Source organism: Lampetra fluviatilis, chromosome 43 (genome assembly GCF_964198595.1).
Source record: "Lampetra fluviatilis chromosome 43, kcLamFluv1.1, whole genome shotgun sequence".
Lineage (NCBI taxonomy): Eukaryota > Metazoa > Chordata > Hyperoartia > Petromyzontiformes > Petromyzontidae > Lampetra > Lampetra fluviatilis.
The window spans coordinates 355,947-368,635 of record NC_136317.1 but is presented as its reverse complement, the minus strand read 5'-3'; the positions used below and the strand labels follow the sequence as shown (position 1 = coordinate 368,635).

Sequence of the window (12,689 nt, the reverse complement as noted above, 5' to 3'; positions counted from 1 at the left end):
TTCCACATTTTCTCTAGAAAAAAGTTGCCGGTTCCTGACTTGTGGAATCGGTCATGTATATTACGAACATTTAGCGGATTACCGTTTGCAGTGTCAACTACCGGCCAGGAACTGCGTAGAATCTTTCATACGTAGCATGCACTTCACGAAACGAGAAATATGATCCCGTTGCCAATCCGCAACTGGATGGGAGGCCTCCCCCACACCGTGCCGATCATGGGGGTTGTTTGACCATATTTCACCAGTGTGGATTTGTGAAGGATGCACCCAAGACTGGTTCAGATATCACTTGCCATTGATGTAAGCCGTGGGTCGGTATTAATTCCAGAATTTTTAATTTATTCTGGGAAACGTAAATAATAATAAAAACTTAGTACGACGAAAAACTGTATATTACATATATTTTTATTTATCTGCAAGTTCTAGAATCCTTTGGAAAATTACTGCCACCGACTGTAGTATGGTTTGTAAACTTTAGAGTGTTAATCTCAACATAGGGGGAACGCACAGATTCCTTTCTCCCAGGGGCCCACATGACCTCCACAATCACCACACACCGCTCGCTTCGTTCATGCGCCAGCCGCGATTCAGACATTCACCAGGTCACTCCTGAAGCCACCCACTTGCTCACTCGCCAACGTCGACACGAACATTTAAGCACATTCCTGATCAACCCCACAACATAAGTAAGAAGAAGACTCCGTAAGCCAGTCAAACCATCGCCATCACCCAGCATTATTCGAACGGCCGCTCTCTCTTTCTCCAGCCCTTCCCACGCGATCGTTCGCTCAGTCGCTGTACGCCGGCAGCCCGAACGACTCGGGCACAAAGTCCTGCAGGGAGCGCAGCACCAGCGTGGCGCCGGCCGTGAGCTTCGAGTCCAGGTTCTCGTCCGGGACCATCACCACCTGCATCCCGGCCGCCAGCCCCGCCTGTACCCCCAGCGGGGCATCCTCGAACACCAGGCACTGTCGGACGGAAACGCAAGTGCAGGGACGATTTAGCTCCCGCCGGTGTGGTGAGAAAAGATGGCACATTGTATGCAGCCGGTAGCGAGTAATAACAGTGGCAGCTAAAGGACAGAACATAAGCAATCAAACAAGGGCGAGCTCTTAATTAAAATGCGGAATACGATTAAGCTTATGCAATGGTGTTTCTAGACTATGTGATGCTACTAAATGCACTGCCTAACAGGGGAATATAGCGACATTAATAAGTGTCCTGACACCTAAAGTATGAATACAAGCAAAACTATTTATAATTGATCCAAATTCTTTAAAATTAATCACTCGTAATGCAAATTAAGGGGAGCGGTGGGTGCAGTGGTTAGTGCACTATAACCACAATATCACGTGTCCATCTGCTTCACTGTGGATGTCAAAGATCCCCCGCTGCCATTGGCAAGAGTAGGCCGTTGTGTGCCGGCATCAGTCAACATTTTCCAAATTAAAAAATAATACTTCATATTCTTTAATTGGGATTATATCATAGCAATCTTCGCCACCTTCAGACATACCAATTCCCCAGGTCATGCTTGCAAATAAGACTATCTTTGTTTCTTGCGATCTCATCTGGTTAAACAAAATCAACTTCACCCTCAGGCCAAAAGCAAAAAGTGATGGTGTGAAATTCGTCTGCGTGTCCCATAACAATTTGTGCTTGAATAGCAACACATTACAATGACATTCAATCACATGAACCTATTTATAAGGTGTAACGGGACTTTGTTGACATTGTGAACAACTTTCAGCATCTCTCGATGCCGGAGAGGCACGTGCATCTATATACAATAGGTCGAGGACAAGAGGTAGTTCTTGAACCTGGGAGCCTGGACTTGAACAGGGACTAGAAGCACTCTGGACAAGTTATCTATTATGCCTTTTACACTTGGGAAGGAACCCTGCTCATAAAGATTGCCAGTTCATAACGAACGTGGTTTGTCGGAACGTATTATTTGTGTGGATCCCGACCTCAGGACAGCGATCGCATTATATCAGCAACCCCGCGTACAACGATCATACGCGGTGTCAACGATCATACGCGGAATGGAATTGGAAGAAAACTTAAATAAAATAACTTTATCGGAAGACGTACCAAGGCATATTTTGACGTCTGCTATCATAGAGTGCGGCCGTGTCGCTACAGTTCTCTGCGGTGAATGCAATGTATTTAAAAACAACGTCGCAACGTCTCTCTAAATAAAATCAACGCGAACCGCTTGCATCTTCCGAGATTCAGCGGTGAACGGGACCCACCCTGCAACTTGCAGACGTCATCGGAATGGGAAAGGATTAATTTAACGTGAAATGATGCGAGTAGCGACTCTGCTGCGCAGCCTGAGTGTGTATGGCAGCTGACGCGGCCTTGGCGAAGGAGTGGTCATTTGATCTTCGGGGCCCTTGAGGGGGCGTTTGGTCACGTGCCCCACACCTTTCATTAGCACGGTTGGCTATGTACAATGCGAAAGAAGTTCACCATACATACACATATATACGCCCCGCTAATCTATATTGTGTTCGTGGATTTAAATTATTTTGGAATTTAAAAAATGTGAAAGATCTCATTGAGAAATATTTTTTCTTCCATTCGTTTTTATACAATAGTAACATTGCGGTAACAATGTAAGGCTCCAAGTTAATTCATACTCCATGTATGTTAGCATTAAATATTGTAGAGTATTCAAGTTGATGTATTTTACCCTCTCTAAAATACAATTTACTCACAAAGCATCAATATTATGGAGTAAACATCTTATCTGCTAGTTGCAGTCAGGCCGTGTAGCATGCATTGTTCACTCCCTTCGCTAAGAACACGCGGTACAAGCCGACGACACATCGCAGAGCGCAAATTAGTCTTTGTCGCCGTTCTCTCTCCACCTCCGACATTCAGAGGCCTGTCTCTTTTCCATGCAACCGTGCAAGGGCTGGGAGCTTGGAGCCTGCTGAGCACACGGCCGGACACCGTGCAAGGGCTGGGAGCCTGCAGAGCAGACGGCCAGCAGGAAGCTCTAGACTATGGGGTCAGCACAGGAGAGGGGGGCACGCCGGCGGGGGTCACATCCTGGGCGCTCACCTGCGAGGGCCGGGCGGGCGGCTGGAAGCGGCGAGCGGCCACCAGGAAGGCGTCCGGCGCTGGCTTGCCGCTGCGCACCTCGGGGTCGTCGCCCAGCACCGTGTGGCGGAAGAGCGAGAAGAGGCCGCCGTGGTTGGTGGTCTTCATCTGGAAGGTGGCCCGCGCCGAGCTGGTGGCCACGGCCATGGGCACGCCGTGCCCGTGCAGGTGCCCGATCAGCCGCTCCACGCCTGCGCTCGTCACGGGGCGGCACGCCGTCGTTAGTTGGACGTCGTGCACGGTCCGTCTTATGCCATAGCTCACATGCTGGACGGTGCGGGCTGGTCAAGGGGTCGAGTGTATGTATGTATGTATGTTGAACTTCTTTCGCACCGTACATAGCCAACCGTGCTAATTGGGAGATGCTGGGAGAGGGACAACAAACTCAACAAAAAAGGAGTTCCAAAAAAATCCGTTTTCAATCTAAATGATTTAAAAGTGCATAGCTCCAGTGGCCTCCTAATACCAGAAGGAAGAGTGTTCCAGATGGCCGCAGAAGCGCATCTGAAAGCGCGGTACGGTGACCATCTTTGTTCGATGGCTAGCCAAAAGCCACGGCTGTGAGGATGACCGGAGGTCGTGGATGGGCGCAGTGCAGAACTGGTTCAGATATCACTTGCTACCGACTTTGTTTGTGGCCGGGGATCAAACCCAGGCAGTTAGGCTTCAGAGTAAAGTTGCTTACCAAAGATTCACTGCTCCAGCAATCTTTAATGAAGCATCTAAAACAAGAGATATGTGTTTTGGGGCTCATCTTTGGATCCTTTACTCGCAATGTTTTTTTATGCATTGTCCAAAACACTGCCTGAATTAAATTGCATATGTACATAGTTACCGTGTCAAGAGTAATCAGATACAATCAAATTACGCGTGCACTAAACTATCAACAACATATTTCATAACAACACATTTCATGACCGCATAGGTCAATAAATAGTACAGTCCGTTCAAAGGGCAAGTCTTATCGCCTGGAATTTTCAGTACAAAATACACCAACTACAGTGCCATTCACATTCTTACACATTTACCCACACACACGGTAATTCTATGACTTAAATCACTCAGAATATTTTGCTTTTTAATCAGACCTCAGGAGCTATGCATGAATGAGCCTGCATAGCATTTGGATGGCCAGCGACCACACGTAAAATAGGTGTCATAGGGAGCTACGTGTTAAGTAGCAGTGCAGCAATATCTCCTATTGTACCATACCATGCTCCCTGCCTTCACCGACCCCGCGCCGATTGGAGTGGTGAATTACGGTCAATAACCCCCCACATCCAAAGTGGCAATGTGGCGGCACCTCTTCCCAAGAGGGCTGCACGCGTACGGTACACGGTCAAATATCGGTGACCCGATATCACAAAGAGTGGCATCATCCCTGGGTACTGCGCATTACCCAGCATTATATCCCTAATGCACGACGTGGAAGTGATAAATCCCTTTTGACGTAATTCAACTAAAATCGGGGTTTTTGCTCGGGGCGGGAAAGGAGGGCGGGAGGGGGGAAAGCACTCCCAGCTTCACCCCGGCACGCGTCTCTCCTGCAGCTCTTGCAGCTTCTGCAGCTCCAGTCGCCGAGATCCATAGGAGCAACCGAGGTCACACGGCGATCGGTCGCACGCTGCGTTCCAAAGTTTGTTTTGTTGAACCAAGGGAAGAGGTCGAAATGATGAGGATATTCTCAGTTGTATATTTACGTAAAAAAGGGTACAACAACGAAGCGACTATAAATCAGAGCGCAAAAAAACCGATTTCAAATTATAGCCAATGCAACCATGTAATAGATACAATGATAGCCAACACAACAATCGTGTAAAAGATGGAAACAGTGTACAAGCATAAATTATATTAAATAAAATATATTTCCTGTCACAAATTTGGCTCGGACAAATTACTATTAGAAATCATTGATCATAAAATTAAGTTACAGAAAATATTCAATGATAATTAGGGTGTATGTTGCACGAGTATCATAAACAGACAGCCATATGTGTCAATTATAAATTGTAAGTGCCGTTATCACAGAGTCGACAGCTAAGCATCACATTGTGATTTAGAAGGGAGGGTAGCCAGGGACATTTTTGAGGCAAAGGAATTCCAGGTGTTTCAGGCATTAACAAAGAATGCGCTACAGCCCGGATTTCCACTGCGGTTAACTCGTTCCCCATGAGTTACGATAAATTGCGGGCCGAGTGCTAGCCAGAAAAGCTGCACCATGAGACCTGGTGACCCGTGTTCGATTCCTGACCACAGACAACGGCGAGTGGTGCGTCATATCTGAACTGGTCCTAGGGGTGCCCCTCCACCAACCCGCACCGAGCAGAGTGGTCAATTACGGTCAATCAACTCCTGTGACCACCAGCGTGGGGTAGGCCTATGTCCAGCAGCAGATTAACAAAGGGCATGTACGTTGTGAGCTTAAGAATCAAAGTGAACCGATGCATCGTTACACTTCCGTTGCGCTGAGCTGGTGGCTTATTTTCCTCCGTGCGATCAGGGCTGTTCTTACAACAGTCCTGATAAGACGAGCGCGACATTAGCTCGGCAACAGACTGCACTTTAAAGCGCATTCATCTAACACTACACAGTGAGGGAACGATAATCTAACACTACACGGTGAGGGAACGCAGAGCCAGCTACGGCTTGTAAGTGATAATAATAATAACGAGGGGCAGTTTCAGTCCACAGAAACACCTAATGTGTTTATCAGCAGTATTTTAATGGCGGATATTACATTTCTTGCAAGGGAAGTGTGCGCCCTTCTTCACTGCATCCGGGCAGTAAAAGGAAGCCCATTTAAACGCCATCACATGTCACATGGCTTTTACATCACGGAGAACCCAATTGTCCCGCACGATTGCCGCGTTATGTTCGTTTCTGCGAGACCATTTGTGCGCAATTTATTGTTTTGTTGAGGATGTGTTACTGTTCTCAGTGGGGAGGGGACACACAACACTGTTTGAAATTAAGAAATGCTTGAGTTTGTGACTGGAAAGAGTGGCTGTATGAGATGAAGCTATCCTTGAGGTGGCCAGGTCGCTCAGAGGTCAGATCTGTGAGCTGGCAGAGCTGAGATCCTGGGCTGGAATCCAGGCGACGCCTGTGGTTAACCGGGTTCTCAGGTGTAGAGAGCGTTGGTGGTTTTAGGGTGGTCACCAATGACTGCACAACAACAACAAAAACCCCATCACTCAATTCGGTTCTGCATTTAATTATCCCGAATTCGAGCTCTGAGAATCACGTATGTCAGTTTGACCATCATGCAAAAAGTCTTACTCTCACTGTCAGAGGCAGGTGGTAAGGTGCTGCCCTTTCACTGTGTGAGCCAGAGGTCACCTGAAGAGAACTCAGCAGTAGCCCTGTGATATCCACTTTTATGGGCCATTCTCCAACATGAACGGTTGCACTGCTCTCTAAAATAATTGAATGTGTTTCATCTCATGACGTGATACACACTCATTTATTGGATGAAAACGTCTTGATATAGAGAGGACTGCAGAACTTGGGCAATCATTGTCTCCAGCTCTCTGCCTGGCTACCTTCCAGCTCATCTGTGGTTCCTCAGCGGTTGTGAGATGCAGGTTGCACAAACTACGCTGCATAAAACTAAACATAATGCCGACAAGCACAATTTTGGAGGGAAATAAATGAACAAATGCTTATCTATTCTCATTCGGGCTAAGCATTTTAACACACAAACACGCGTACGACTTAAAGGACCACAACATCCATAGCTAAAATTACCAGTGCATAATTTTCACATTTGCAGTATGAAGGAGCAGCAGCTACAAAACAATGGTTGCTTTGAGTCACAGTCTCCACAGAGTTAAGTGGCTCTCTATGCTCGAGTTAGACCTGCGTTGATAGCAGTTGTCTCAGATGCCCCTGCACTCAGCACAGACGTAACATCACGCGGTGGAGCATCGGGCCGCAGATTATCGGTTTCCTGGAATGCGGCGTGGAGGGCAATGCAAAAAATGGCTCTTAAGATGCGGTGAATCAGAGTGTGAGTAATGCAGGATAGCAGTGTTCATTATTTCTCCTTGTGTCTCCTTGTGTCTCCTTGTGTCTCCTTGTGAGAAGACAGCTTCTTTATTCACATTACCCTCAGGCAAACTCGTCGCAGAAAATATCCCATTCCTGTCCTCTGCTGTGAAAAAAAAGTGATTTTACACGAGTATAGAGATTAATCAACTCGTCCACTCAAAATAGACGCTTATGCTTAAGATATGCGCGTTAAATGGAGTACATTTAAGAAAGGATTATTTACACTTTGTAAAAAATGTTTGCAAATTATTTGGACAAAATACACGAGAAAAAAGCATATATTTGTTCATATAATGATGACCTCCAATGATGAAAGTTCATGAAATTGCGTGGTGATGCGGGAAGTGAATTGTTCCTGACCTATCACCTGATATTTACTTGCAAACTGCGTAAAATACAGTGGCTCATTAGGAGTGGAACGATGCACCGATTAATTATTGTTTATAAAAAACAATACTTGCATCAAATTGCAGGGTGTAAGATTTGACGTTTTTTCAATTGGTCCCTGCACCGCTCCTGTAATCCGTGGAGTTTTTGGGGATGAACGGAGTGGCACGGCTACTTCCCTTCCTGTAACACGCGGCACACAGCCTCGTCGCAAAATCTGTCTCGCAAATGACGAGAAAAGCCTCCACGGTGTGCCTCGAATTAACGGGATCCTCGATACGCCACCGCCCCCACCAACGTATCACCACGGATTACTGCAGTCTTGATTGTCTATTGTATGCATGTACGTTGAACTTCTTTTGCGCCATACGTAGCCAACCGTGCTAATCAGACACAAAAAGCAGTTCTACAGAAATTAGTTTTCAATTTTGCATGGAATGGGTTGATATCACCCCTGCAGCTTCTAAAGGTGCTACCACTAACAGCAATGTTGAAAGAACAAAAAAATCTTGCATTCTGTCGGGTTTTGTGAAACGTGTTTGTCCTCGAACGTGTTTAATTACCGTTGACAATATCACGTTCTCAGTCGCACAATGGGATATCGTACGGCGCATCACATGGGATGTCACAAGATGATGTCACACTCAATTATCTCATTAGTAAGGGCTGTTACGGTGTCAGCATCAAGGCGAATGTTTTGTTGCGCTGGATTTCGTGTCCGCGTTTGTCGCAACCCTTTTCTCTGGGGTAGGTCCCCAATGGCAACTTAACTTTATCCTACAATTTTGTTCATATTAGATCATCTTTGCACGAGTTACCATGAACCCCTGTTACCGATGGACGGACAGAGCTAATGCATTAACGCTTTCAACCTGAGTTAGATAGTATTGAAAAATAAATTCATATTGAAGCATATAAGGACCCTGAATCCTTACAAATCACAGAGCCGCCATGGAAGGTGAATTGTTCCACTGCTACTCATTCGACAATCCATCACATAACCAGAATAATCATCCCCATCATTGGGACGATGGGGATGGTCAATCGCCACTCAATGCCATTGGGATCGTACCGTTGCGGCAGAGGGGGCAGCTTTTGCTTAAAATGGTCGACCGGAGTGACATATTTGCCGATCTGCACCCTGAGGATTTTCCCGTGTCGTTGTATATATTTATTTATTAATCGCTCCAGGAAGCCATGAATTCGTTGAGGCCCCCAGGCTCTTTGGCGATTTGTCTGGCTGTGTCGAAAAGCAGTGCGCCGCACACAGGCAAGTTCTTTGAGCGTCCAGACGGACACCGGTTCGGCAGCATCTTCTCCGCTTCTTCGTAGTGTCCTGTGCGGAAACGCTTGGCGCTTGCCCCAAACCTGCAGCTGTGCAAGGTGGCAGGGATGGTGACCTCTCGTGATTTTTCACCAACTCAAGAGAGTCGATGGATCCATCCCAAATTTGATCAGAAAATTTTGATGCTTTTCATACTTTTCTGCGAGAAATCCTATTCCGGAAGCTTTGGAAGCAATACCAAGATGTTTGCATTTGTGTATAGCTTTCTTGTATTTGTCAGCAAGCCCATTTTTTGTTTGACATGTGTTTTTGTAATCGTGTGATGTTAACACGAGTCGATTTTATGAACACAGTGTGTGCTGCAGGAAAAGTTATTTAATATTGGAAAAAATACTATATAGCAACACTATAAGTTTGCAAAAACTACACTTGCTGCATTTACAAAAAGGTAAACTTGAAATTCTACTCGGGTAAAAAGTAAACATGACCCGAGCAAGAGAATGCACGTTATTAAAACAATCACTCAAAGCACTTCAAAGCACACGAGACGGACGCTCCTCCACACACGCTAACCAAACGCTGCGCATAACCGAATGGCGACGTGCACACATACGTATGTTGAACTTCTTTCGCAGCCTACGTAGTCGACACAAAAATAAGTTCTAAAGAAATTAGTTTTGAATCGAGATTTAAAAGTGCACCGCTCCAGCGGCTTCCTCAAATTGGAACAGCATCCCAGACGGCCGCAGAAGCGCGTCTGAACGCGCAAGATGCAACAAAGCCAGCTCAAACTGGGCCGACATCACGCAAGCAGGTACCCGGTAAGAGCCGTGCGCTGGGAAAGACCTTCTCCTGGCGAGCGATGCTTTCTGCCAGCAGCTCCTCGGGCGTCATCGGCAGCTCCAGCGCATCGCGGATGACGCGCGCCGCGTCAAGCGACTTCTTGCCCATCACCTGCGACTTGAGCTCCCAGGTGTACCGCTTGCCGTGAGGCCTGCAGATGTCCTCGAACACCTCCGTGTACAGGCGCTCCGTGTCTGCAATAACAATAATCGTCATCATCGTAACAATGCCGTGCATACTCTTTGGTTCTTTCGGTAAAGCCACGTAGGTATAAAAATAAATAATAAATCACGGCAACACAAGCAATCGTCATCAGGTAGAAAGACACAGCAGTAGAACTGCTGAACAAGAAGGGGCTGCTGCAACAAGAGGTTATCTTTAGGTTTGAGGTGGGTGTCACCCAAGGGTACGCACGCACGCACAGCAGCTGCGTTAAAGGGAGAGATTGGCATGTTCATGTCAACGAGTACAATTGGAGATCAGCCCCGTCGTCGCACACGAGCAAAGTCGCCGCACGCACGCACAGCAGCAGCAGCAGCTGCTGCGTTACTTACAAGGGAAGGCCCGAGTCTCAGCACTCCTTTCTGTGAACTTTGGCCAATTCCGTGCAATATTGTTTGGTGAACACTGGAGTATCCAGAGAAAACCAACCCATGCATCGGCGGGGTTGACAGACAAAGCTCTGAAGTTTCAAGAGTACAACGTCGCCTCCCAAGCCTACCTGGCCCCCCAAGCCTACCTGGCCCCCCAATCCTACCTGGCCCCCCAAGCCTACCTGGCCTCCCAAGCCTACCTGGCCTCCCAAGCCTACCTGGCCTCCCAAGCCTACCTGGTCTTCCAAGCCTACCTGGCCTCCCAAGCCTACCTGGTCTTTCAAGCCTACCTGGTCTTCCAAGCCTACCTGGCCTCCCAAGCCTACCTGGCCTCCCAAGCCTACCTGGTCTTTCAAGCCTACCTGGTCTTCCAAGCCTACCTGGCCTCCCAAGCCTACCTGGCCTCCCAAGCCTACCTGGTCTTTCAAGCCTACCTGGTCTTTCAAGCCTACCTGGCCCCCCAATCCTACCTGGCCCCCCAAGCCTACCTGGTCTTCCAAGCCTACCTGGCCTCCCAAGCCTACCTGGCCTCCCAAGCCTACCTGGCCTCCCAAGCCTACCTGGTCTTCCAAGCCTACCTGGTCTTCCAAGCCTACCTACCTGGTCTTCCAAGGGTGTTTTCCATTTAAATACTAACCAAGCTCAACTCGGCTTCGCGACGAGATACATTGAGGGCGATTCGGAGAGGTAAGTAAAATCGCTGCTTAGAGTATAACGGATAACGTGTCAGTTCAGAGCAGTCGATGGTTCGTGTCGTGGTGGACACGACGGCTGATGTAACAATGAAAAGATACGTCGGTGCTTGAGACTAACGACAGTGGCAGCAAAATAAATACTCCCGTGGAGATGAAGTGGGCTTGAGTTGTACCATCTTATTTGACAGGTACTTTTCTACTTTACCGAGTGTTGACATCCCCAGCGTTTAACAGTACTGCTTTTTTGTATTTCGATTCTCAACCAACACCGGTTTCGGTCGAGGTACACCGATTGTTCTCTTGCACACATTGACGATGTTGGCCAATTTTTCTTGTAGCCCCGCCCACCACCCCCACGTTCCATTCCCTGGCTTCCACATTCAGACAAGCCCCTCCCCCTTAACTTGTATTTAAGGGCTGGTCTCTTGGAATTTTGCCTCACTTGATGCACTAATTTTAGCTGTGACGGTCCCACCTGATGACGGAGACTTGTGTTGCCTCCGAAACGTCGTGATTTACTATTTTATTTCTATTAATTTTATTTTTATGTTTCACCTACGTGACTTTACCGAAATAGCCTAAGAGTATGCAGTGGGCTGAAGTAGTAACTATTTGACGTTTTGTGTACGTGACAAATGAGCACAATTGTCCACGCGGCTTTATTAAGTGTGATTGTACAACGTTTATCTTAAGCTTAAGCAAAGCTTTTAGTTGCTGCTAAATCTTAAAGTGTCTGTGGCCAAATCACTCAGGAGACCTCTGAAGGGTTTTCTTCCTGGGCAGCGGCCGGGGTAGCGAAGCATCTTGCACGGGCAGGTCTCCATCGGGCAATGCGGAACAGTCCATTACTGTACGGTACTTCTATGCTCCCACAATCTATATCTGCAGCCCGCCTTTACCAACCTACATTTAGGGGCCGTCCATAAATGACGTCACGCACCTGGGGGGGGGGGGTCAGACATTTGTGACGATGTGTGACGAAGGGGGGGGGGGGGGTTGAGAAATATGACGTCACATGAAAATGCGCAACTTTAAATAAATATAGACGACACGTTCTACTTAATTAAATATACTTTTTAATAAAAGTTTTCTCCTACAACATCAGAGTGCGGCGTCACATTAAATACGCACTACAATGACAATAGTTTAAAGCGATTTGAAGCATGTTTTATATTTTTGGGGGACAGAGCTTTGTGACGTCATATTTGAGGGGGGAGGGTCTGACTTTTTGTGACGCCGTGTGACGAGGGGGGGGTCCACATCGTCTAAAATCGCGTGACGTCATTTATGGACGGCCTCTTACCGGCAGTGGTGAAGTATTGTCAAATCAGCCAACACTTACTCGGGCGACGTGTGGGAAGGGCCCTCATCCAGCAGTGGAGTTGACCATAGGAGGCCGTTACTATCCTTGTACAAACATTAATCAACACCTCCGCCTGCCAGAGAAAACTCAACACACACAAGGAGCCTGACCAGCGGCCTACGTCGCGGGCTGCGTCCGCCCGAGTGATAGATCACGAAGCGGCACAGAGACGCAAACCGGCACGGCGCCTGCGAGCGGCCAGCACTGTCGGAGCGTGCAAGCTGCAGCGCCCTGCGGCGCAGGAAGAAACGAACTGACCCAGGAGGAGTCCATCCATGTCAAAGATGACATGGCTCACGGAAGACATGTCCCAGACCCTGCCGGCAGAGGGAGAAGGCATCTTCCGGAAGATGATGCCAAGT

General features: G+C 47.6%; 1 protein-coding gene across 1 annotated transcript; it reads right to left on the bottom strand.

The window, feature by feature from the left end:
* Positions 1 to 389: 389 nt before the first annotated feature.
* On the bottom strand, positions 390 to 12,687 carry LOC144946968 (pseudouridine-5'-phosphatase-like). Its single transcript, XM_078876036.1, has 4 exons — positions 12,586 to 12,687; positions 9,652 to 9,870; positions 3,073 to 3,302; positions 390 to 968 (listed from the first exon to the last, which is right to left on the bottom strand). The coding sequence occupies exons 1-4, from the start codon at positions 12,665 to 12,667 to the stop codon at positions 789 to 791; spliced, it is 711 nt and encodes a 236-aa protein (XP_078732162.1). The 5' UTR covers positions 12,668 to 12,687; the 3' UTR covers positions 390 to 788.
* Positions 12,688 to 12,689: the final 2 nt, after the last annotated feature.